Source organism: Crinia signifera, chromosome 4, assembly GCF_055691185.1.
Source record: "Crinia signifera chromosome 4, ASM5569118v1, whole genome shotgun sequence".
In the NCBI taxonomy this organism is placed as follows: Eukaryota; Metazoa; Chordata; class Amphibia; order Anura; family Myobatrachidae; genus Crinia; species Crinia signifera.
In genome coordinates, this window is record NC_139220.1 from 314419286 (window position 1) to 314447236 (window position 27951).

At 42.8% G+C, this 27951-nt stretch overlaps 1 protein-coding gene across 1 annotated transcript in view; it reads right to left on the reverse strand.

Annotated features, from left to right (window-relative positions):
* Window positions 1-527: 527 nt before the first annotated feature.
* The window catches only part of LOC146075867 (uncharacterized), a 124964-nt gene continuing 97540 nt past the window's right edge, over window positions 528-27951 (reverse strand). Inside the window, exons 6-10 of the mRNA XM_083185533.1 lie at window positions 23319-23346; window positions 16984-17024; window positions 14941-14987; window positions 13077-13163; window positions 528-2901 (exon numbers count right to left, since the gene is read on the reverse strand). Of these exons, the coding sequence (XP_083041659.1) occupies window positions 2782-2901; window positions 13077-13163; window positions 14941-14987; window positions 16984-17024; window positions 23319-23346 (323 nt within the window). The 3' untranslated portion in view covers window positions 528-2781. The remainder of the gene's footprint in view (window positions 2902-13076; window positions 13164-14940; window positions 14988-16983; window positions 17025-23318; window positions 23347-27951) is intronic.

A 27951-nucleotide genomic window follows, 5' to 3' on the forward strand; every position in this document is an offset into this window, starting at 1 on the left:
CACGCCGTGCCGATGTTCGCACATTCGAGTGATTATTTACTGCATATAATAAAGTTCTGAAAGCTATTGGAACCATTTTCTCCTGCCTCTGCACAGGGGGGGCGCCGAAAAAGTTTGGCGGGGGGGCGCAAAATATATAGTTACACCACTGCTGTGAATCATTGGGACACAGAATATCCCCCAAAAAACGAGAGAGGAATCTCTTTGATCTCTTTATGATTTACAAATCAGTGTAAGTTTCATCTACTTATGCTCCTCCAACCTTAGCGCCCAGGACACTGATATTTTTTCTTTGTCTATATGATTTGAAGTTTTGGTGTAACTTTTTGTCAGTGTCTTAGCTGCTTTGGTGTGTTTTGCCCAATTGTATAAATTATTCCTCAATCCACAGTAAAATTTTTGCAAAACACAGCTTTCTGATAATAATTCATGGCATATCCGGTTCCTGGAGTCGGTACTCTCAGTAAAGACAGCAATATGCAATGTGAAGAGATAACTTAGGTTGAAGCAATATATAAAAGCACATTTATTCAGTTAATCTCCGTATTTACATATATGTTTGCAAAGTACAGCTTCACTGGATGCAAACAAAATATCCCAGGAACAGAACAATAAAGGGAATGTCTCAACGCGTTTCGTCCAGTAAAATCATCAGGACTTCATCAGACGGATGAATCCTCAGGATGAAGTCCTATTAATTTTACTCAATAAAATAGAGAATTTGTTCATACCATAGTCAGCCATTGATAGTAATATTCTGTTGTTACTGTATCTATGTGCTGCTTTCTTTCTCTGTACTGTAGGTTGTGTTGCGTGTACAGGGTACAGAGGTGTAGGGAAGTCCACGGGTGGCTACATATCATGTCATTGATGTCGTTCCTTATTATTAGGATTACCAGAAACATGCTCAGTATTTAGTGATTAACCTGCTTCGCCCATGTGGTTGCCAATCATCTTGAAATACTTAGCAAATCATGGCCAGCCACTGGTTCATTTTCTGATGGCAAATTGGATAAAATAAAAAAAGATTGTCATCTGCAAATTAAGTAGATGTTTAAAGTTTTGAAGCTTATCTGCAACCACAAATCAGTTTCAGGTCAGTACCTTGGGATTCCCCTGATATCAAAAATGAAATCAATACTGAGGCAAGCAGCTACTATTTTTTGGGTTAGGGGTGCCGGTCCAATGTAATTTTTTGACAAATTCTTAAAATGCCAGATGCCCAAGAGAAATGACCGAACTGCCAGATGCCAAAAAATATGTTACTCATATGCCGGTTGGTCACTAGACGTTATCAGGCTGTCAGCTGTGAAAGTTATCCTCTTTGCCAGCTGGCCAAAATAAATTATTCCAATGCCCATGATTATTTACCGGGTGCCATGTTATTGCAATAAGATACCATGACCAGATGCCAGCTGCCCATGTAAATTGACATAAATGCCAACTGGCAACATAAGTTACCCATATGCCTGATGCTCAAGATAAGTTACCCCGATGTAAGCTGCTTGAGACAAATGACCCAGATGCCAACTGCCCATAAGTTACCCAGATGTATGCTTACCAAGATAAGTTAAATAAAAGCTGGATGACCCATATACCTGATGACTAAGATAGGTCACCCAGATGCTAGCTAAGATGTTACCCATATGCTAGTTATGATAACTTACCCAAATGGCAGCTGACTAAGAAACATTACTCAGATGCTGGATGACCAAGATAACTTACCCTTCTACTGGTTGACTTAGATGAGTTATTTGACTAAAATAAGTTACCCAAATGCCAGCTAAGATAAGTTACCCAGATGCTGGATGACCAAGTAAACATATGTAATAATGGACTAAGATAAGTTGGTTGACTAAGAAAAATTACCCAGAAGCCAACTGACTAAGATAGGTTACCCAGATGCCAGCTGACTAAGGGTAAGTTCCCAGAAGCCAACTGACTAAGACAAGTTACCCAGATGCCATCTGACTAAGATAGGTTACCCAGGAGTCCACTGTCTAAGATAAGTTACTCAAATGCCAGCTATGATAATTACCCAGATGCCAGCTGAGTAAGGTACTGTAAGTTATTCAAATGCCAGCTGACAGACAAGTCATTTAGATGCTGGTTGACCAAGACAACCTAAGAAGATATTACTGATCCTTCACACATGGAGGTAAATTCAGATATAAGGTACAGATGTGTCTTCATACTATAAATCATTGCTGCAATAGCACCATCTTGGCCCACCATTTAATAATCTTCTAGCATCTGGCATCTCTTTTGCTGAAAATTAGTTTTAATCGCAAGCAATAAGATGAGAATGCATAAGGAGATGTTGCCAATTATCTTATGTGATATATGACACTAGTATATCTGTGTGTGACTGAGTCACTGCATCTGTTTACCAAGTGTTGCAATGTAGCAGCCACAGCCTTTTCTGAAGGCAAGTTCTGTTCAGCGCCGTATACAGACTCAGTCACATAAAATATAGAGATGTCAAATATCACATTACTCAGCAAAGTCTCCTAGTGTGCCCTTGGTATACAACTCATTTTCGGCCAGAAAGATGACCAACTTTAGCAGATTTGCACAGGACCTGGTAGCTCACTCACTCCAGGAATATTGCGATGCGTGGCATATTGAGTCCAAAATGTATGCGGACATTTCATTTCAAGCGTATCGTAACAACGGTGTCAGATGTTTCCAACACCCCTGTAACAAGCTATGATTTGCTCTATGATTCCATAACATGACTTGATGTAGGAGTGAAGATTTTGTCTATATTTCTTGCCCATATTAGTGAGTTGAGCTGAGGACTCCCGAGTAGATGATCTCCTCACTCTGTATTGGGTGTTGAGTTGGATTTCTTTGATCCAGTTTCTTTTTGTTCAGCTTGGCATAGACCGGACCCTCCTCCTGGGCAATAAGCAGAAATATATATAATTTAATCCACAGTTTCCATTTATCCTCCTCAATGAACAGCAGAAAATGAATAGTACTACTTACACTACTAAATACTTTGCAGAAAATAATGTCTAGCACGATAACTACAGAGCTAATTCATTTATATGCCAGATTGGGAAATCATGAGGAAATTCTTACCGACCAGGTTACGCCCTTTATGTCCAGACTAATGAAGGATATCTGAAAAATGTCTGTTCCGCCATTTACCATGCACAAACAAATGGACTAGTTGAGTGGTAATCGGAACCTAAAGACTATGACCAGAAAAGCGGTGGTGCAGGAAACGAAGGATTAGGACACCGTTCTTCCCTACTTGCTGTTTGCTGTCATAGAGGTATCCCATCTCAATGGGGTTTAGCCATGGCATTTAGGACATACTAAAGGAGGGGCCTAGAGTATCCAACATAGTATAGCTTGTTTCTCAAATGTATGAAAAGTTTGGAGGATAATTCCTTTGGTGCACCAACATGTAGAAAAAGCACAAAGTCAACAGAAGAAAAAATAGGATACTGCTACAATAACTCAATCCTTTTATCCCAGGGTAAAGTCATGGTTCTAGTGCCAACACTTTGGCAGGGGGCCCTTTGGCCTAAAAAAAAGGCGGATGACCCTGTGAACTATACGGTCTTACAGGTTGGGAGGAGGGAAGAGCAGGCATATCATGTAAATCTATTGAAATCATGGGATGATGAGAATTTGGTGTCCCTCAGCTGTTCCTACCTTGTCCGCAGACCTAAAGTGGCATGCAGAAGAGATGTACACCAAAACAAGGTCATGTTCTCATCCCTACCAGGGTGCTCAGCCTTGGTTGAGCATTATATTATCATGCTATCCAGATTAGTGGTGAAACACTACCCCTACAAGATCCCTGAGGCTAGGCAAAGTACAGTTACAGAAGAGGCGGAGAGCATGGTCTGACTGGAGGTAATTGATGAGTCTACCAGCGAGTGATGTAGCTTATTTGTAATGGTCACAAAGCCCAATGACAGCACAAGAATGAGTTTACAAAGTTAAACAGAATGTCCCAGTTTGGTGACTACCCAGTGCCAAAGGTGGAATAACTTGTGGAATGTTTGCCTAGCAGCAAATGTTTGACCACTCTATATCCCACACAGAGGCTAATAGAAGATCACTCTTATAAGCACAGCCAAGGAAAATACAGATTTTTCCACTCCTGAAGGCATGTTCCAGTACAAGGTCTTAAACATTGGTTTGCATGGAGTGACAGCCACTTTACAAAGAATGATGAACAAGGTACTGAACCCCATACTGCCTATGTGACCACCTATCTTTTAGACATTGTAAGATTGGGAATCACATCTTCCTAAGGTCAGAGCAGTACTGGCCCCATTGAGATTTGTAGGATTCACAGCAATTCTTGTGCAGAGGTCCTGACAGAACCATGTATTTTGGCTGCATAGTTGTACAGGATCAGATAAATCCACAAACGGGGAAAGTGGTGGCCAATAAACATTGGTCAATGCCTAAGACACAATAAAAAACCTTCCTTGGCTTGGTAGAATACTGTAGGTGATTTATCAGACACATTGAGCCGGGAGTGACAGACTTTCTTAAAACATGCTGTCCTGATTAATTGGAGTGGATCAGTCTTGCTAACACAGCATGGGCAGAACTTCAGCTGGCCCTTTGTACCACTCTGGTACTGCAGGAACCTGATGTTACCAGTATCCTACAGACAGATGCTTCTGATTTTGGCTTAGGTACAGTACTGACTCAGGAAAGCAAGGGGGTAGAAAATTCTGTATTGTACTTGAGTAGAAAGTTGTTGCTGAGAAAAAAAAAATGTACTACAGTAGAGGAGGAGTAGCTGGCTTAGTGGGCCATACAGGCACTTTTCAGTAAAGTATAGGCTTAGTATCCTATACAAAATATGTATATCCCTGTACTGGAAATTTGTCAGGCAGAGGCAGGTAAGACACACCTACTTCCGCTGGTGAAGTGTGACATCATTAGTAACAGACGTCGCATTACAATTACAATGTTGCCATGGTGATCAGTACAACAATTACAAATATAGGTGCATTTAAAAAGTACAGAATTGGTGTTTATAGCAAACACAATGAAAAATATATGCACAGAAATGCATACCCTCCAACATGACCCATTCCATTAGGTACAAAATGCTCTGTTTCTGGACTTGCAGAGGTGGGGCTTCAGCACAGTCCAATATTCAAATAGGGGAGTCACACCTAATGCCACCCCAAACCACTGTCCTGAACTCACTGACAGTTGATGTGATCTCCCTCTTTGAATATTGGACTGTGCCCATCTCTGTAACTGCCACTGGCAGGGAAGTCCAGGAAAAGAGCATTTTGTACCTAATGGAATAGGTCAATTTGGAGGGAATGGAAATATCAAGTGACGTAAAAAATAAATATATATATATGTAGAAAAGGAGAGAATGGCGCAATCAAGTCAGTAAGCATAAGAAGACTTTTACTTGACAAAAAAATAGCTCACATACATAGTAAAAAGCAGCAAACAGCTTGCCCAACAAGAGAGATCCTTCAGAGGCAACCAGGAATCGGCGGAAGCCGGTACTCAGTTCCCCACCTTCGGCGCCTCTTTGCTCGGACCAGGAAAGACCAAGAAGGTCTGTGCACGATGCCGTGAAGGTAGCCACGCCTCTACGCGTTTCTGGAAGGAAGTCCCACACGTGACGAAACGCGTAGAGGCGTGGCTACCTTCACGGCATCGTGCACAGACCTTCTTGGTCTTTCCTGGTCCAAGCAAAGAGGCACCGACGGTGGGGAACTGAGTCCCGACTTCCGCCGATTCCTGGTTGGTATGATATTTGTTCATTGAGGCCACGGGGAGCGATAACATCCAAGCGATGTATCCATCTAGCTTCACATTGAAGCAGTTTTAAACCTCTGATAGTTGCTGGTACGCAATCTATCATGCGGTAGCGTAAGCTGGAAAAGGGGTGGAAAAGGGGTGCAAGCTACACGCACAAAAATTAGTACTTTTGTCAACGACAATAACATTCTTCTCAACGACACCTCGAACTCCCAGTGGCTTGAAAAGCTTGAACAACAATGTCAGAACTATAAGGATGACCTTATTAAATTTAAAAGGAATAAACGGAGAACGGTGGATCTCGACTATGAAGAGAACCGAGTATACGGGTGAATCTCGGGCAATAAACAACAGAGATCAGAAACTAATGAGATTAAGAGACGTCCGTGGCAATCGCGAGGAAATAAGAACAGAAACCGCAACCAAGCGGCTGTAGTCACAAGTGACAGTGATTTTCAAATATCAGAATCAGATGATGCCTCCAATCCACGTGACATCCCTTTAGATCAGGCCGCCCCTGGCCCCAGCAGGGCAAATAGAGGCCGGCCACCCGCCGGAGCAAACCAAATCTCCGCAACCAGGTGCAATCCAGGGTGTCGTGTAGACAACCGGAGAATGTAGTTATCAATCTATCTCAACATACCTTAACAGCACCCGAGCTACAAGTTCTCACTAAAGAATTGTCATACGTACCTACCAACTCTCATGATCCATTCTTATGGAGGTTGGACCAACACAAATTGTTACGTAAAATGAGGTTAAAATTATTTTTTCAACCACATCCTCAACAAAACCAGGACAATCCACTTGACAAGTTCCTCATGAGTCGATCTAAATCCACCTTTGATCCTCCATCACAGAATCCTTCCATCCGCACGTTTGGTCACCTTTTGGATGAATCCGTCAACAAATTCACCAAGGCACCAGCCAAAATACACAAGAATCTGACATCGATTGAAGTTCAAGCTCTAAAGTCACTAAGCAACTACGAGGACATAGTAATAAGGCCCGCCGACAAAGGCGGGGCCATCGTTGTCCAAGATCTACAAGAATACCGACGGGAGCTTTATTCGCAACTCTCGGATGTCGAGGTATACTCCAAGCTGAGATGTAACCCTACCAAACAGTATCAGGCGGAGCTTAAAACACTACTTTCCGGAGCTGTAAAGGATGGCAAGCTGTCCAATAAAGTCTTCAACGCCACCTTCTCTGATTGGCCAAAAGTTCCAGTTCTATACTCGGTGCCAAAGGTACACAAAGACCGTGAACGACCACCTGGGAGGCCCATAATTGTGGCCCGTGACTCACTTTACCAACCAGTTGCCCAATTGTAGGACTTTTTGCTCCAGCCACTATTGCCACTAAAGAAATCCTTTCTCAAGGACACTACTAATTTCTTATTATTGCTGCAAGGGGTGGATGTGGTCCTGCCTGGTACTTTACTGGTATGTCTGGATGTATGCAGCCTCTACACCTCCATCCCACATGGGGGAGGACTGGAGGCTGCATCCAACTTTGTTAGACAGTACCTCGATCCAGAGTTATTTGACCATGATTTATTTTGTCAATTGCTTAACCTTACCCTTAAGCGTAATTATTTCCTCTTCAACGGGGCATACTATTTGCAATTACGGGTGTGTGCCATGGGGTCTGCCGTGGCCCCCTCGTTTGCAAACATATTTATGTTCGTCGAAGAGGAGAGATGTTTTTTGAATTGCCCAGAAGTGAGTGAACATCTCCTCCTTTACACTCGTTACATTGACGACATCTTTATGTTGTGGACAGGAGGGGAGGAGAGGCTCAAGCAATTAGTCGACCATGTCAACTCTTTGGAGTCGACAATCAGGTACACTGCCACATGGAGTGCTGAGGACGTCACCATAAAAATAATTGAGGGTAAAATTAGCACAGATATCTACTCAAAAGATGTTGACAGGAATACTTTCCTAATGGCTTCTAGCCATCATCCATCTGCCCTCAAACGTGGCTTACCAATGTCGCAGATGATGCGGATATCACGCATCATGAGCGACAGAGACAAGCTGGAACCTAGATTAGATGAACTCATCCAAAGAGGGTATGACCCAGTAATCTTACAAGAGCAAAAACTTAAGGTACTTCGTCTCCCATGGTCCCAGCTTTTTGTGGCTAAAAACAAAAGTGCTTCATCTATTTTACCCTGAACAAGCACTTTTTCTACCTCCAGCCCTGTTATAAAACATGCCACCAATGCTTTATGGCCCATTATAAAAACAGACCCAGATTTACCTGGACTTAAAACACTCAGGCCATTGGCGGCATTCAAAAGGGGTGCCAACCTTAAAGACCGCCTTATGAGAACAGACATCACAGGCAGGGGCATCCCCAAGCCACCAAATGTGTTCTTTAAACCCCCGGGCTGCTACAGCTGCTTCTCCTGCATGACCTGTAACCACATCATTACTTGTCGTACATTTAAGCATCCTCACTCCACTAAACAATTCGAAATTAGACACATCATGAACTGCAAATCCACTCATGTGGTTTACGTTATCGTTTGTCCCTGTAAATTGTATTATGTGGGGCAAACCACAAGGTCCTTTCGTGAAAGGATGGGGTTACACCGGTCGGCCATCAACCTGTCCATCATGGGCAGGGAGGTGGACCAACCGGTGGCACGGCATTTTAAGATGTTAGGTCACTTTTTAAGCTCTCTAAAGTATTTTATGATCGACCATATCCCTGAGTCGATGAGAGGCGGTAATAGGGCCAAACAACTGCTAACCTTAGAAGCTAGATGGATTTTTAGGCTGGGTACCATCCAACCGGGTGGTCTTAATGAAAAGCTCAACCTCAATAGCCTTATATGAGGTTTAGACCCATTGTTTAATATTGCCTAATATTTACATGACATCTTCACTAATGTTATCTCTGCCAATATATATGTATCTCTCTGTATGTGTGTATGTATATGTCCATGTTTGAATGTTTACTGTGATTATTGCTGTATATTGATTAACACCTGTTTTTTTTTTTCATTTACATCTCCACAGACCGAGTTACCCATGGCAACCAAGGACTGTGATGGTGGATGGTGCAGTGCGCTAGTGCTGATTCAGGGTGCCCCAGCAGGGTGAGTACACAGCATCAGTGCTGGCTGGCGCTACCTCCTCCAATCCACACAGCCAGGTGTGCTTATGGAGTCAGGTCCATGGGAGTGTATAATTGTCTTGTTTATTATCTGGCCGCCCGGGCTCCCGATGAGACTCCAGCGGCTGCGTGCTGCTGTCTGGGTTTGTGTCAAATGACGCGTCCCGCCCGTGGAACGCAAGCAGAGGGTTGCTAGGCAACACCCTGTTTGCATCCAGGCGGAAGTGCGCGCTGATCACTTCCGGCAGCGGCAGACGCGACTGAGATGTCCGGGGAGCGTGGCGGCTTCAGGTAAAGTATAAATGAGGTCACTTTGGGGGATTTATTTGCTGTAGGAGGGTCTGAGGACGGGGTTTGTCCCCCGAAATGTCACCCACTGTCTTGTATATGTCTGTATCTTAATACAGTTTTTTAACGCTGAAAAATCCCTTTGAGTGCCGTTATTGTCCTACCTGGTGGGACTTTGGACTGTGTAATTACTATTACTGGCACCTGGGTTGATGCTATATGTACATTGGAGTGCCGGCATTTCTTGGATGGATATATATATATATATATCTCCACAATATGCCGGCACTATAATAAATGTAGCCACAGAAGGAGCCTTTCAATAAAAATTACAGACACAATCCAGCTGGTGGGAGGCACTCAGGATACATGTGGCAAAAAACAAGTGTATTACAGCGCCAAGAGCTTTCGGGGTTGCCCCCATCCTTAGGGCACAATTACACAGGAGAGACAGGTTTTTCTCTCCTCTTTGCCACATGTATCCTGAGTGACTTTATGTGGTTTTGAGTGCCTCCCGCCAGCTGGATTGTGTGTGTATATAATTACCAGAAACAAGATGATTGGCATACGGTTCCCAATAGATCAAATCATAACCGTGGTAATTATAAACGCAACAATTATAACAGACCGAGATATGATGTACCGGTTTACAATCGATATCAAGTATTAGATACACCCAATAGACAAAATCAGGGGGATTTTTTAGAGCGACCTCAATGGAGAGATCGCAGGAAAACGTATCTGGCATCTGTAGACAGTCCAAAGATCCCATTAAAAAGGAAACAAAATGTAGACGTGGAAAAAGAGGAGGGAAGGGACAAAATAAGAAAATATTAACATTAAAAGAGTGTGGGATATTTAATTTGTCTGATTATAAATTATCCAATGATGAGATCTCTCTTTTAAAGAAGGGATTATCTTTTGCCCCGAAAAATGGGCCCAATCCGTTTGAACTGTTCATTGACAGTAATAAATTTGTAAGATCACTTACATTAAAACGCTATTTTGCTAAAAATAAATTTACTCCCACTAATAATTCTGATCCTGTTAATAAGACTGATCTTAAACCAAAATCGGTGTTTTACCCGATTGAATCCAGGGGTAATTATGTGGATACATTCTTTAATCTTATTAAAACCGACTTTGAAAAAAATTGTGTTAATAAAAATCATAGCATTGATAATCTGAATAATAGTGAGAGGCGTGCTATAAAAGATTTGGAAGATAACCATCAAATAGTTATTAGAATGGCCGATAAGGTGGGGGGATTGTTATTTTAAACCGTTCTGATTATCTTGAAGAAGCATATAGGCTTCTCAATGATTCTGTTACATACTCTCGTATGAAAACTGATCCTACATTACTTATTGTTGAGAAGGTCAAAACTCTTATGAATGAGGGACTTTCTAAAAAATGTATTTCTAATAATGAGGCGAAATACATTGTTAATGAATATCCACCTTTGGCAATTTTCCATTTTTTGCCGAAAATCCACAAAAGGTTGGACAGACCTCCGGGTCGTCCAATCATTGCTGGTATCGACAATGCTACTTGTAGATTGTCTGAATACATTGATCTTTTCATACAAAAATATGTTACCAACTTGGGGTCTTATACAAAAGATTCCACACAAATTTTATTATTTTTGAAAGATTTTGTTTGGCGCCCCACATATAAATGGTGCACCATTAATGTGGAGGCGCTTTACACATCCATTCCATATGAAGGTGGACTGGACGGGATTCGCTATTTTTTGGATAAAGACATTAGTGTGGATTCTGCTTTCAGTAATTTTTTTATTGAATGCATTAAGTTGGTTATGCACAACAATGTATTCACGTTTCAGGGTGAATACTTCATCCAGCAGTGTGGGGTCGCTATGGGGACCCCATACGCTCCGAGCTTGGCCAATCTTTATCTTGGCAAGTGGGAGGAGCTAAGCCCAGAGATTAATTTCATATATAAGGATAATATCATTTCCCTCCACAGATATATAGACGATATCCTTATTATATGGGATGGGGATGAGATGTCCTTTAATAATTTCATTTCTGCTATTAACATTAATTCCTATAATCTTCGTTTTACTTCCAACTTTCATGACAATAAAATAGAATTTTTAGATCTCTTGCTTGATACATCTGAATGGTCCCCTGAAAATGCTTTCATTGAAACATCCACATACATAAAACAGGTGGACAGCAATAGTTATGTTCATTTTAAAAGCTGTCATTTAGGTAAGTGGATCAGAATATCCCTTACTCTCAATTTGTTAGGGTTCGCAGAAATTGCGCAAATCTTAGTAAATTTGATGAACAGTCAGCTATTTATAATAAACGGTTTATTGATAAAAAAATATCCTCCTCAATTGGTTAAAAATTGTCAGAAAAAAGCCCGTGAACGTGACCGGAATGAGTTACTTCAATATAAGAAACGTCCTCCTAGATCTGATAAATTTATCCCATTTGTAACTAAATATAACTCTAGTAGTAAAGCTATTACAGATGTTCTCCCTAAACATTGGGATGTGTTGTTATTGGATCCTTTGTTACAGGATATATTGCCTCCCAAACCACAAGTTGTGTTCAAAAAAGCCTCTTCCTTGCGATCTATTTTGGCCCCTAGTCGTATTAAAAAAGAAACATCCAACGAGGGTTGGCTTAAAGCCTGTAATGGGTTCTTCCCTTGCAACAAGTGCAAGATGTGTCGGTACGTTGACAGGGACCATTATAAATTCTTTAATAGTGATAACTCAAAATCATGGTACATAAAGAGTAGAATGACATGTTTAACCACATGTGTAATTTATTCTCTTTCTTGCCGGTGTGGTAAAAGCTACATCGGCAAGACTAAACGCCCCTTGAAAATTAGTATATTGGAGCACACTAGAAGTATTCGTAACAAATCCATTCTTCACAGTGTCCCTCGTCATTTTGCATTATGTTGTGATTCTAATCTCGATTTCTTTCAAAGCTTTGGAACATGTTACCCTCGATGAGAGGGGCGGCGACATTTTATCTAAATTAAGTCGCAGTGAATCATATTGGATTTTTACACTGAAAACCATGTCTCCTTTAGGGATGAATGAAGGTATCGACATAGTACCTTTTTTGCACTGACGACACTGACTTTTTTTTTTTTTTTTATCTGGATGTGCTGGGCTTTGTAGTTGGGCGTACACCCCTTAGTCTATGCTTATTCCGGGTTCTTCTGTCTGTGTTGTGCAATGCTATGTCGATACTTTTTTCATTATATATTTTTTGTCTTTATATATTCTTCATCGTATATATATATTTGATTGTATTTAGTGTATTTTTACTATGTATTTTTACTATGTATTCATTCTTTGCTGTATTGTTGCTGCTCATTGTGCTTTTAATGATATATGCGGGTATATACCTTTAAAGTGATTAGTGAAGGTTCATGCTGCATGCCCGTCGCTGGGTATATAAGTTCTATCTCTGTTGATGCATGACACGCCTCCTGACGAAGTCACAAGCTGACGAAACGCGTTGGGGCGTTCCTGGGTTGACGTAGACGTTGATGACGAGCCATTCACGCTGTGACGTCTCCGGGTCCTCCGCTTCCAGCCGTTGATGCCTAGCCGCCGTGCTGTTCATTGATTGTGGACTTCTGCCGTGCTGGTTTTTATTACTGCATACCTGCATTCTCTAACCTACATGTATGTGAGCCTGTTATTATAGTAAAATTTGTACTTTCATACTAGCTCACCTGTGCGCTTTCTGTTTTTTTCCTGCATATATATAAATACATATATATATATATATATTTTTTTTTTTTTTTAAGGAATCCAATATCAAAACACAAGGGTCTGCAGTGTGACTCAATTGCCCATTGTTAGCCTGCGCCCTCGTGTTATTTCTACTTACCACTTCTCCACCCTCCGCCTCTCCTGTCTCCGCCTCTTCATGTCCTGCCGCTTCCTCACCGCCATCTGCCAGGTCACGTTCTGTTACCTGAAATTGTACAATATCTGAATTAGAGACCTGTCAGAAAAATCTACACTTTCCACTGAACATATGAATTTACATCCTTATTACAGCAAGCGACTGACCAGTTAATATTCAGTCTTAAGACGTTTGTGTATCATCCTTAATCACCTGATCTCAGAATGCTTTACAAGAACTGTATAGTATTGGCTGTAAATAATGCAGGGACTATATATAGACAGGTAGCATACTGTAGCAGATTCGCCCGCTCCTTTCTATGTAGGATCATGCTTTGTAGTAAGTACTGTACATAGTTACATATTTATACACGAATCTGGGTATTTGTAAGATAAGATCTGTGGCCAGGAACCCTTAGCTGGGACCATGCATTCGCAGCCGCAGCGCACACATGAGGGGAAAACCATCCGGAATCACCAGTGGTGTAACTAAAAATTATGTGCCCCCCTGCCATAATTTCGGCAGCCCCCCCCCCCCCCCCCCCCCCACACACACAGTTAAAACCCCCCTGCCTGTTTTGCCGCCTGCCGGGAGCAGATTTATCTGTGGTCCTGGCTCCCCTGTCCGCTCCTGGCTCAGAGTCCAGCAGCTAAGGAAAACGGACTATTACAAAATGTCTGCCCCCATACAGCAGACAGTTTTCTGCTGTATGTGGGTGGACATTTTGTGATGGTCCGTTTAGATTAGAAGCAGAAGCGAGGAGGAGACAGGGGAGCCGGGACCGCAGGCAAATCTTCTGCGGGTCCCAGGCTCCGACCACAGGTGAGCTCCCAGAAGGCGGCAGCAGCCTTACACAGCCCCGCAGACCCTGGCACCCACACATATACAGCACCTCCCCGCCACTGTGGGGTCTGTGGGGCTATTGTTACGCCACTGCAAATCACAGACTATGGAATGGTTTCCCCTCTGCTCACAAGTGCTGAGTAAGTCTAGATGCTGCAAAGGACGTGGGGAGAAGGAGGCCGCTGATGACGTCAATGGCCATCCCGCCTAATGACCGGGAAACACCTGCATTTTCTGGGCGCTTATATATAGTCAGATATAGATGGTTGTGGACTAAATAATAATTTAACATAAGATCCACAAATCTTAGGCCGGCTGCAGCAGTCTATGGAAACCTCTGTATTAGTCTCCTAAATTGGAAATTAGGCCCGCTCTAACAACAGCCCAAGTCCTCATGTGGTGGCTAGCCACACCCCTTTAGATTTGGACCTTGCCAATGCATTTTCCAGTGGAATCTTCATGCCCCTGTCTGACACTATGGGCAGCAAACCTGTGACTGGTGTCTCTAGCAGGTTGGGGGCCGCCCAGCACAGGGCAAGGGCACCCAGCATGCCTTGTCCAACCTGTGATGCAATCACATTTCTATGGTAACCCCTGTCTGTGCCACCTTGCTGTGAAGACAGGTGGAGGGCTGCCATTTTCTGGATTTCTTCCTCTGCGTGAGACATTAAACAGCTGCTGCAAAATTTGTCCGGACCACGGCCCAGATGCTCTAAGCTTCAAAAGTGATAACATGGAGAGTGATAAACAACCAGCCAATCAGCTCCTGTCTGACATTTTTCAAACATGTGACATGGCAGATAGGAGCTGATTGGCTGGCTGTTTATCACTCTCCATGGTATCACTTTTGAAGCTTACTGCATCTGGCCCCACACCCTCCCAACACTCTGCTACTGCCATATCGCCGCACCCTTACATTATTCCGAGATGCAACCACAGTTAGAGATTTCCCACATGAGCTCTGTGGCACACAATGAAAAACTAATATAAATAATATTCTTACCTTAGCGTTAATCTCACAATAAGGAGCTTCCTCAAACGTTTGGTCATCTGTAAATGAATTATACAGATCTATAATAACATTTATTGTATATAAATTATACACATTATCTTGAGGACACAGGCAGTGGCTGCTTCCCCAGGACTCACCCTGGACTTAGTTATACACTCAGGGGCCGGTTCAATTAGCAGCGAGGAGGGCAAGTTGCTATTGTAATGGCCAGACCTACTATACACACCTCTGCCATGAATTTTTAACTGGCATTCTTAGTAACTACATCATAGGATAAGAGGTGGGAAAAAATAGTCCTGATGGGCACTTGTATACGTTGGCATCTAGTGATTTTGCATTTTCACACAGACCAGTGATACGTGCATGCTTCTGTCTGGAAAAGTTGACAAATACATTTTTAAAAAAGCATAACCGGCCTGGGGCTCTCTGAGCTGGTCATGGTTGAAAAAATACGGGATGGAAAAAAGAGAGGTCCACCTTATAACAACCAGCTCCGGGATTTTGGACCAGTCCTGGTTGAAAAATATATGGGGAGGGGAAAAAGACTTAGGGGTCCAACAATTTTTTTTAAAATACCGCCAGGCTACACTAGCCATAGATGCAAGGCCACAGGTAGGGGATACTGTATTCTTATATTGGTCTCTTCATCTGTATAATTAAACCCTCCCCCTAACAAGTTTTTACCATTAGTAACCTTGTGGTTCCCATTATAAGATACACCATTGAAGTTGGTAGCGCTTATTTATTAGGAGACTCACCTCTCTCAGCCAATCAAAACTCTATTGTTTTCAATGAGAGAAGCACCTAGCTTCCGGGCATTTGGGAAGCAGTGACGATAATACAGGTGACTACTATGTGGCCTACATGGAACGAAAAGGACATGATCTACACTGCAACAGGTGAGTAGTTTATTTTTTATTTTTAAAGCTACCAGGGATTTTTCTTGGATAAGAGGACCGAAGGGCAACGGGGGATTATAGGTAAGTATCATACCCTCCAACATTTGAAGGGCAGAAACCGTTACACATTCAGAAAGGGGGCATGGGAATGGTAGGTGTGGCCACGTCCCCTTTGCGAATGTGTACTGTTCACACTGCATCATCTATTACACCCCTACATGGCTCTAAGGACCCCGTTTACCTGTGCTCCCGAGTCCTCCCGTTACCATAGCCCATGTACCGCCGCTCACGCACTTACGCTTATGCATGGGCATGATTCAAATCCCCAAATGCCCCCTGCACTGTGATTGTCTGTGGTGCTTCGCTGTGATTGGCTGTGGTGCCTCGAAGACGGCTACCATTGTCTGCAGTGTTGCCAGTGTAAAAGTTTAGTTCTGAACTGCATTCAGCCCCTCAAGCCAGCCCCTCTTCTTTCGGTGCCACCTTCAGTGACACCACCACTCCGCTGTTTGCCTCCGTGCTGCCTCAACAGTGACAGCTGAGGGGCAACAGCCAAAAAACTGATACGTTCGGTATTGATTTAGCCGGTACAGACCGTTAAAAAACGGTATTGTACTGGCTAAACCCGTACAGTTGGAGGGTATGTAAGTATGTGTGTGTATGTGAGTGTGCCTGCATGCTTTATTAAAGTATACTTTCTATGATGTGTGTATCCTGTCTTTAGCTTAATTTTCTTTTTACAGTATAACTATGGACACCAGCAGGCCATTTAATGCCCTGTATTGTGGTTATCTGAGTACCAGCGTAAACGGGTGACTTGCTGGGACCTTGTAAAAGACTATGTTAAATCTTATTTTTACACTGAAAAACTATGAACTTGACCTCCACTGCTAAGGAATCCCTAGCCAGGGCTGAATAGTTAGGGGGGTAATGCTATGACTTCAAGTACCAATATTAACATGTGCTTGGCTGTGGGATTACCTTCCTGGCTAATGGACTCCTTTAAAAAAATATGGGGGGACCCCTAAGCTCCCCCATACAGTATTTTAGGAACCAGGACCAGTCGAAGAGTCTAGTGCTGGCATTTCCAGCCTATGATTGTATGTGAGTCAGTAAGAGAATGAGCCTGAGTTACCTTTATCTGGCTGGTCACCGATGTCCATTTGCACGCTGGGACTAGGATGATAAGAAGATAACTGTATGAGGATAGGTGGAGTGGACTAGAGTGTGAGATTTTATAGCAAGATAAAGATATAAGAGGAAGTGATGCTTTCACTACATACCTGGCTAGCTTGAGGGAGCACCTATGCGAAACACGTGTTCTAGACCCATGTTAGGCAGTTTGTAGGATGATATGATGTAGTTTGTGTATTTGTATTTGTTAATTGTCAGATTCACTGTTTGATAGACTGTAGGACCTCTGCTCACGCAGTATCCCACCCCAGGGCAACCTGCGGGGGACGCACTGAGTATAAGTAAGCAGCATAGTGCAGCACACCACCAGACTTAAGGCAAAAATACTGTATATCTCTGATCCACTGTCAAATGTCAATACTGGCCAGACAGGTGTAATTGGCAGAGGTTAAGAGTGTGCCTGCGCTGATACATATAAATGCTGTTTAAAAACTGTAACTTTTAGGCAATTTGCCAGCAGTACAGTGCTATTAATAAAGGGTTCGTACCCACTTGTATATTTAAGACTGCATATTCAGTGGAAGTATAAAACATCTTACTTACTGTGTAAAATATACATTGTTGCCTACCTGAGAATCTGGGCAATAATGTTATGTTAATGTTATGTTAATAAACAAGAGTGCGCCCACAAAGCCTTTTCAAGTCTTGTGTTTGCTCTCCCTTGAGCAAACAAAAAATCCCCATTCAGTTGCTATACTGAAATCATGGGTGCACCACCAACCACATGACTATTAGAATCTCACTTAGTATAGTCTTAATGTTGGTCCTTCAGAAATTGTTAAACAAACACTAAAAGTCTGTGCGGTTCCAAACCCCACCCTGCAGTCCTAAACAAATACTGAGGTCTCGAGTTTCAGCTTAAAGAACGAACTACAACAGAAACGGAGGACAGATAATTTGGATAATATTTTTCCCACCACCGTGGGTGAAACTATCCCAGAGTCAAATTGGACTGATGATTTAACGAAACTAAAATATACATTACAACGTCAAACCAGGGTTAACTGGGATTTGACAAGTCTGGAGAACTACTGCCGTCAGAAAATCACACCAAGGGGACTTAGGCCAAAGACCTTCCCTGCCTTTGAACTGTGTACTGAAAGCCTCAAAAAAGAATGGGAGAATAGCTTACTTAAGTGCTCCCAAGAATTGATGGGCATACTCATTCAACACAACCATCTGACTTTAGAAGCCATCTCAAAAGATATTGAAACCCTAGGTAAAAAACTAGAACCCTGGGAACAGTCCCCTGCTTTTCAGATACAGTTCGAAAAAAAACAAAAAAGATCTTGAATAGTATGAAAAAACGATCATAGAATGGAAGAAGAGCAAATTCTATAGAGATCAGACTTATTTCCAGACCGGACACGTCTTTCACTGGGGGAGAAGAAACTATAACTGGGGATCGCAAAGATATCCTCCATCAACATCTGAAACTGATTTTTCGAGCACAGACGATCAGAGTGACGACAGCTCCCATCGGGGAGACGGATTAATACCAAGGCCACCCAGTGAACAGGGACAATACCATCAATCCACAAGCTATTCAGCCTCTGGCCATTTTTTAGACTTTGGCCGGGGAAACAGGGGTCCAAAAGAAAAACAAGACATGCCAAAAAGAAGAAGAAGAAGGGACTTCACCAGATGGGAACCACGAATGCCAAACCGCTACCCACTGAGGGCCAGGGAAGCAGAGAATCCGAAGTATCCAAATTACAGATAATAAATTTATCACAACATATACTATCAGACGTACAACATAATGTACTACAGAAAGGTTTGACCTTCTGTCCCACCAGCAATTTCGACCGTTTTCAGTGGGAAACCAATCTTCAACTCTTCAGTCGAAAGCTCTTACTCACAAAATTTTATGCCAAAAAAGAAGGGACCCCCCAATAGACACCTGGTCTGAACAGGAACAGGAAGCCATCCTCCTTATATCTATGGCCAACCTCCTTATATCTGAAGGAAGTCAATAGACAGTTAGAAGATACCTCGTGTTATACTAAGACCCTCTTCGACCCGACTTCAAAATTCAAAAGACAATATGATAAAATCATCAAAAATGCAGTAATGAATGGGACCATCACAAAAACTGAACATGCTTTTCTGGCTAACCCAAATCCCCGTACGGCGACCTTTTATCTACTGCCGAAGGTCCACAAGAACATCACAGAACCGCCAGGACGCCCAATAGTGTCAGGAAATGGAGCCCTCATTGAGAAAGCCTGTATCTTTTTAGATACACACTTACGACAGCATGTTACGACCCTCCCGTTCTATGTACAGGACACAGCCGACGTCCTAAGGAAGCTTCATGATGTATGCCTGGATGAAACGGAGATCCTAGTAAGTCCTGATGTCGAAGCATTGTACACCTGCATAAGACATGACTTGGGCCTACAGGCAGTTAAATACTTTCTTCAAATGGAAGGATCAGGTGATTTCCAGGATTTCCTCATACAACTTATGGACTTTTTTACTGCATGAGATATATTATAAGCTGTTGAAATTCACTACAGTGTGAGTGCATTTGAAAGGGGGATATAACCCCCACACTCCATCGATTTATATCCTCTCTGATTATTATAGAAGTTGATTAAATTTGACCAATTAGTCAAAACAGGATTACACAAGGGAATTTGCCCTCTTTCTCCCCTTTTTCTTGTCATTTCATATCACAACACGAGACAAGGGATAAAAAGGAAGACGACAGAAGAACCGAAATAGGGGAGTATTAGCCTCTTTATATATTCCTAATTTGTTTACAGCGCCTATATTTCAATTTTCAAGAATTCTTTCACTCCTTAAGTCTTTTAAAAAGGCCTGGGTGGACCTTTCCACTTGAAAAAGAAATACAGGCAGCTCTCTTTGCGCAGATTGGTTTAGACCCCGTTCTCCTTTTCTCTCTAAACTTATGGACTTTGTGTTGCACAAAAATTATTTTACTTTCAACAACCGCTTCTACATCCAGGGGAGGGGCACAGCTATGGGGGAGGCCTGTGCCCCCACATATGCCAACCTCTTCCTTGGATGGTGGGAGCGGGAGTTCATTTTTCATGAGAACAACCACATCTATGAAGAATGCATCACTGTGTAGATGCGATACATAGATGACATTCTGATGATTTGGAGGGGAACCGAAGCACATCTAAACCAATTCCTGAAACACCTTAACAACAATGAACTCAACTTGAGATTAACATCCGAATACAGTCGAACAAGTATAACCTTTCTGGATCTCAAGATATATAGAGGGGAAGGTAATATGGTGAACACAGAACTTTTTCGGAAATCAACCTCAACGAACAGCCTGTTATTCAACTCAAGCGCACACTTTCCACCGACAATCGCCAATATTCCCAAAGGAGAATTCTTAAGACTCCGGAGGAATTGTTCCAATGAAGAAGTATACCAACAAAACTGCAATGACCTCAGCAACAGACTGAGGGAGATGGGATACTCCAAAAGATCCATTAAAAAGGCACAACAAACGGTGGCTGGGATAGAAAGGTCACAAATCCTCTTCAAAAATGATAATTCGGCAACTAAAAAAGACGACACCACAATTCGATTCGTTGGCAATTTCTGTGCAGAATGGCGTGAAATCAAGAGCATCATACAGAAGCACTGGCCAATAATTCTGAGCGACAATTACCTAGCTACGAAATTGGACAGCAAAGTCAACATGAGCTGGAGAAGAGCACCCAGTCTCAAGGATCAACTAGTTCACAGTCATTTCTCTGGACCAAAAACGAAGAACACTTTTCCTGATGGCAGTTTTCCCTGTGGAGGATGCAAAATATGTCAACATATCAAGAACACAACTACAATAAAGGATAAATATGGACAATTGATACCTATCAAGGGATACTTCAATTGTAAAAGCAAGAACGTAATATATTGCATCACCTGTGACTGTGACTTCCTGTACGTTGGAATGACAAGTCTTCAGTTGAAACAACGTGCCCTCGAACTTTTTCCAGTGCTATGTTAATAATTCAGCAATATTGAGGATGAATATATAGCTTAAAATCTATTGGTGGTCAATAAAACCCAGGTATCCAGTCAGCTATTAATGCTCTAAACGCAGTTAACCAGGCAATTGGAATTTTGGGTATCAACCCTCAGAAAAATACCACCATACCTCACTGGAACTGCTAAAAAACTTCCCGAACTTGGAAACAAATCAGTGATGGGCCAGAATAGTATTCGTGTGGGAGACCCCTGAAGAACCCCTGGTGTGGTATCAATAGAGGTATCCCTAAGCAAATTGTACTGGACACGCCTACTGCATGAGCAATACAAGCTGTGATAATACCAACAAAAATTGTTGCTGGGGCAACATATATCCCTATAGGTTATTTAAACCGACTGGGGACCCAAACCATTCATTTTCGCCCACAATCACATTGTCCATATATCAATGTCGATGAGGACGTAATGCGCCGAATGGAGAGTAAGGTGTGAACAGCAAAAAGTACCATCACACAACATTTTATACTTTGTATATACTTTACGACTGGTGCTCGAGAATTTAAAAATTTACATTCATCTACCTTTTTCACCCTTTATACTCCACTCTTTAAATCGTTTAAACCTTGGCTACCTTATATTAATAGATCAAAATAAATGTTAAGTTTTAATTAACTTCATATACATAAACAAGAGTGCACCCACAAAGCCTTTTCAAGTCTTGTGTTTGCTCTCCCTTGAGCAAACAAAAAATCCCCAATCTGGGCAATAAGCCAGATAGGAATGAGATGGCAATACAATGTATCCACTGATGGTTACAAAGACTGTATCAAAACACTCTTCTTGTTAAAATAAATAAAATGACAGATCCAACACTGCTCAGCCTACTAAGGCCAATAGAAAATACTAAAAAAAATCTTTCCAGTCTTTTTAACAGTGTGACATATAATTATCAAGGCATATGCCCAACGGGAACTATCCCTGAACATCACACTCTACATCCTCCTATCTAACCTGCCTACACGTTTTAAATCTTTTTCAACACCAATCTTTACTTTCGTCACTTTATGTGTGTATGTATGTCTTGATTTTTTACCCTTTATTTCGCAAAGTGGTGGGTAACTCCTTGTCAAAACTAAATAAATAAAGACAACTGAAGTCCCCACGGTTTTAAATCCAATGTTTATTTAAACATAAGAATATTCAAATCTTTCTGATCGAAGTGCATCCACCTACAACTGCCTTTTTTCTTCTTTTTTTGATAAATAGAGAAATTACAGGAACATGGGCCCTTATTCTAGTTGATTCGGATGGATGCGTATTTCGGACAGAAACCGAGTGTTCTTAACCCCGCCTACCGTATGTATCCCTCACACCATCCGAATGCGGCTGCTTTGGTTGTAGATTACACAAAATCAGAGCTGCTATTGGCCTACAGCCAATTTTTTTGTTGTTAACTTAAGTAGAGACCCAGAAAGTGCTCTGCTTTGCCTAGGGTCCACAATGTCGTCAAGATGGCTCTGCCCATGTGCGACTTAGTCTCTGAATCTGTACACAAAGTGCTATAATGTAGCATTTGCAGCTTTATGTAATAGTGTGTAATTATCCAGTTTGGGGTTAGGATGTTTGCACCCCCAATCCTACAAGAAAAGGACAGGCCTGCAGGGGAGTGTAGCAAGGTGAGTATATGTATGTTTGTGGAAGCGCCTTGAGTCCTGTTAGAGAAAGTGAGCAATATAAATTAAACTAACTTTTACTTACTGTACTTTGTGTGCGTGAATGGTGTATGAATGTATGGAATATAGCTGTAATGGTCTGGGTGTCAGGTAAGTATTGTAACATTGGTCATGCTGTGGGACTAAAAGTCCCAGTGGGCCCTTTAAGGCTCCACATGCTGGGACTTGTCGTTCTCCAAGTCCCTGCATGCGGTGGAGGCTTGCTGGGACTTGTTGTTCCACAGCACAATCCAATGTTACATTTGAATTCTATTTTTTACTACAAAATTACTAGTCCAGGGGTGCCGGACACATCCACAGGCTTCAGCCCTGGATAGGTTAAACCGGGGTGGGGACCCCTATATTGGGGGGTCCCAACTCCATCATTCCAGGGTTGACTAGCCTGTTCATGTGACGGCCGGCGGACCTTGCATAAAATGTGTCCCCTGGCTCACCCAGATGTAAAAAGGAGCTGCTGGTAATGAGGACACATCTGTACAGACATACAAAATGTTAAGGAGTTGTTCATTGGATATTGAGGGGGCAGGGAGATGGCTGGCTGGTCATATTGCTGTGCTGTACTCACCGGCTTCTTTTCTTCTTACACAGAACACCTGAAAGTAATTAGCAGAATTAGTATGAGAAAGTCAAACGTCTGTCTCCCATCTGTGCTTTTTTTTCAAGAAAAGAAATTGCTGCCTGTTATGCATACTTGCGTTAATGGGCATCCAATGAGGCTTTCTGTCAAGGAAGGGACGTGGCGCTGCCACAAAAAGTGTTGCCGGAAGGTCAGCATCCGAGCAGACCATTGGTTCCCTGGATGCCGGCTGCCGTTCCTGACCCTGGTCCAGTTTCTGTACTCCTGGGCACAGGAGCTTACCAGTGTGGATTACTGTCAGAGGGAGCTAAATATGTCTATTAAGACGACGGTGCAATACAATGGCCTCATGAGGGAGGCCTGCACCATGGATCTGCTGTCACAGCCACAGACCCAAATTGAAGGCCCTGGCCTGGTGGTGGAGGTGGATGAGACCCTTTTTGTAAAGAGGAAGTATAATGCCTCAGCAATGGGTATTCGGTGGTAGATGCAGGGAGACAGGAGCCTGCTTCCTGACCGCCATTGACGCCACAACACTTATGTCTGCCATCAATGCAAATGTCGCTCCAGGGTCCGTCATCTATTCTGACTGCTGGAGGGCATATAATACCCAAGAACTGCATCAGGCAGGGTATGAACGTTCCAGGGTGAATCACCGCTATAATTTTGTCAACCCTGAATCAGGGGTACATACCCAAAATATAGAGCGGATGTGGGGGCTGTCAAATGGTGCAATGAAAGACAGAGAGGCACTGCAAGGCACCACTTACAATCCTATCTACAGGAGTTTATGTGGGGGAAAAGTTTAGGAGCAGAAGATCCTTTTCAAAGAATCTTACATGCTGTGACCCTATTGCCAAAGGCTACTGCAGTGCCCTCTCAGCGTCTGCCTTTTTTATCATTATATAATCTTTTCTTATTATATTGTTCGTAATCTTTTAATCATTATTCATATCATTCTTTAATTTTTTATTATTGATATTATTGTTCATAATCTTTTCATTATTCTTGTTATATTTTATGATAATTATTATTCAGTAAATTGAAAGTTTAACGTTAACATGTGTCCGCATTGCTGTTTCAGAAGTGTTGTATGACTGCTGTGAATGTGTTCCTTAAACCCTCCCACTATCCACGCCACCCTGAAGCGTGGCGAGCGCAGGGAGCCCCGCGAAGGGCCGCAGAACACATCCTCCCATCCTTTTCATACCCCCACTATCCATGTCGGCATTACCCCACTATCCATGCTTTGGGGTAGCATGGATAGTGGGGTAATGCCACACTGATAAGGCTTAGCGGTGGCTTGGATAGTGGGGGGTGTAAAAATTATAGTACAGGTAATGTATATGGGGGGGGGGGGGGTGTAGAAATTATACTACAGGTAATGCATCTCATGCATCGTTTAACAGGCGGGAAAAGAGCAGTGAATAAATTACTTAGTAACATCTTATCACACGCATCTTCTAACACTAAAACGGGTAATGCGATGTGATCTTCTTACGGAGAATACCACACTAAGCAAAGTGCTTAGTGGGCGCCCGGGTACTACATAAGTACCAAAAAAAACATGTAAACATTTTTGTGTTGAATGTTTCTGTTGACCTTTTGCTTGCATCTACCTTTTTCTATGTCGACCTTGACACTGTTAACCTTGAACTACACCAGTTCTGAACCCTGCAAGTGGAATCCTAGGGTTCTGGTATAGCAGATTGATGGCATCTAGATTTACAATCACGTGGTTGACCACTATTGGTCAAACGCTTCTAGGCCCTTATTCTGATTGACGCGTACTTTACCGCATACTTTCGGATGGCGTCTTTACGCCGTCTGCGCATGCGTGGAGAACGCAACGCGCATGTGCCAGGCCTTGACTCCGTACCAGTTCGGCCAAATCCCGTCCCAAACTGTTCCCCGCAATCAGTCGGGAAATATGGGCGTATTATGGGCGTCATGCGGAATGACACATGGGCGTAGTTTCAAAGTGGGCAAAACGGGGCGGAAACATGGGCGGACACGGGGGAGTACACTTATGTTGGGGGGCGTACATTCGGATACCACTCCGAATGCACGCGATCAAAAAGGGAAGAAATGTGCGGTGTCCACAAGTGTACTATTGCTTTGCGGACACCACTCTTCTAGGCCCTTATTCTGATTGACGCGTACTTTACCGCATACTTTCGGATGGCGTCTTTACGCCGTCTGCGCATGCGTGGAGAACGCAACGCGCATGTGCCAGGCCTTGACTCCGTACCAGTTCGGCCAAATCCCGTCCCAAACTGTTCCCCGCAATCAGTCGGGAAATATGGGCGTATTATGGGCGTCATGCGGAATGACACATGGGCGTAGTTTCAAAGTGGGCAAAACGGGGCGGAAACATGGGCGGACACGGGGGAGTACACTTATGTTGGGGGGCGTACATTCGGATACCACTCCGAATGCACGCGATCAAAAAGGGAAGAAATGTGCGGTGTCCACAAGTGTACTATTGCTTTGCGGACACCACTCGTTCATGCGGTAGGCGAACGTACGCCTAATGACTACAAGCATTAACACCTGAACCCAATAGAATCGACTCCTTTACTCATTACTCACTAATAGGACGCTTGTCAGTGCTTTAATAGAAACCATTGCACTTCAATTGCTGTAAGGGTTAATGTGTGCAATGCATGTGTTAGGCATGCTTGTAAGGATATATTGCCATCTAATTGATTCCAATTCAAAATAAGAAGTTTTTTATGAGGATAGGTAATTGAATAAGTGGGTCATGTGATGTATTGCAGAAGATACATAATAGTGGGTTGTTTGGCGTAAATACTCCGCTTACGTGCGGTAGCACCGCTTGGCTCCCGTTCGGATGCGGTATTCCCGAGCATACTCTGTAATACTCTGTAATACCGTGCAGAATCTGAGTGTTTCTCCCGCACACGCATGGTTTGTATGTCGTCCGTAAACACGCCCTGTTCTTAAAGAGTGAGTCCGTCCGAATGCGGAGGACCCGTGGGCGTTTCTACGGACGATGGCCGCACGCGGCAGAACACCGTGGCGTGCGGACCGCTCCGTAAGAATGCGGGAATATCCGCACAGATCAGAATAAGGGCCCTAGTTAGATGCCTAAAGATAGTCAATAGTGTCTAGATCGACAGTAACGAAAGTTAGACTCAAGTGTTAGATCGACGGTAACTAGGTTGATATGAGTTTTTTCACTTTTTTGGGGGTGTCTATGTCAACATATATCGAAATGGACACCAAATAAGTGTAGTGTCCCCTCCCATGGCTCGATATGCTTGGCACTCCATGTAATCGAATTTTATGCCCACTTGAATAGTAAAGTACAGATAGAGCCGGGCTCCCTCTTGCTGGCGAATCGCCAGACTGTCACCGCTGGCGATCCACCAGCAAGAAGGAGCTCCATCTGACTGAGACATGCATGCATCTTGCGCGTACGCGCATCTCAGTTTCCAGGGGGCGGGGCAACGGGAACCTGTCCGTCTCCGCTTCAGGGAGACGGTCATACAACACTCATTTAATTATTATTCACTTTTGTGCCTAAATTTAACCATTCATCTTTTATTGATGGCTCCATAATATAACCAAACATAACATAAAAATGATGCTGTGTTATTATATTTAAAAATGCAAAAAATAATCTAACAATCCCAGACTCCTGGTTTAGAGCCATTCAATCCTTAATTCAACAGTTCGTATGGGCTAGGAAGACCCCCAGGATTAGAAAATATACATTGATGCGGTCAACCGCTCAAGGTGGATTTCAACTCCCTGATATTAAAAAATATCGCCAAGCCATTATGCTTAGCAGAGTCCTAGACTGGACGCGTAGCAGGGACATCAAACAATGGGTGGTTCTGGAGGGCCTTTGCGCCCAACAGTATCCTGAAATTTTCCCCTGGCTCCCATCCCTTCCTAGACTCCCGCATATTCATCCGACCATATCTCCTACATTGATTTCCTGGAAGACTTTACGCAACAAGCCTAATATCTCCTAAGACATAGGTCCTCTCACATCTTTCCTGGGGAACCCCGCTTTCACCCCAGGCCTCATTCTTTCCCATTACAAACTCTGGGCACTGGAAGTCCTCTTTAGACTAGGTCAGCTCACACAGAACTCTGTAGTAATGCAATTCTCCAATATTCAGCAAAAATGGGATATACCACAATCCGACTTCTGGAAATACCTCCAGGTATGACACTTTCTCCACACAAAAAACACCCTAACACAAGCGGCCAGAGAATTATCCCCTTTTGAAAGATTATGTGTCTCCCCCTCCCACCCTATCCACATAAATCTCCTCCTTATATCAAATTTTACAACAAAATGATTCACAGCAAGCTGTGCCCTCTCTTCAGAATTGGGAAAAAGATCTGAATATCACAAGCAAGTGTGATTCTTCTTATCCCTAAGGGTATTTGGAGCCAGCAAGGATGGAAATGTGGCATGGAAATCCTTGCTGGCTCCAAATACCCTTAGGGGTAAGAAGAATCATACTTGCATACACTGCATTGCATTTTATATGTTTATATGCATTTTATATGTTCTTAACATTTTGTACCAATAAACATTTTGTACCAATAAACCCTGTTATATTTTAACTTTGGCGCCCAG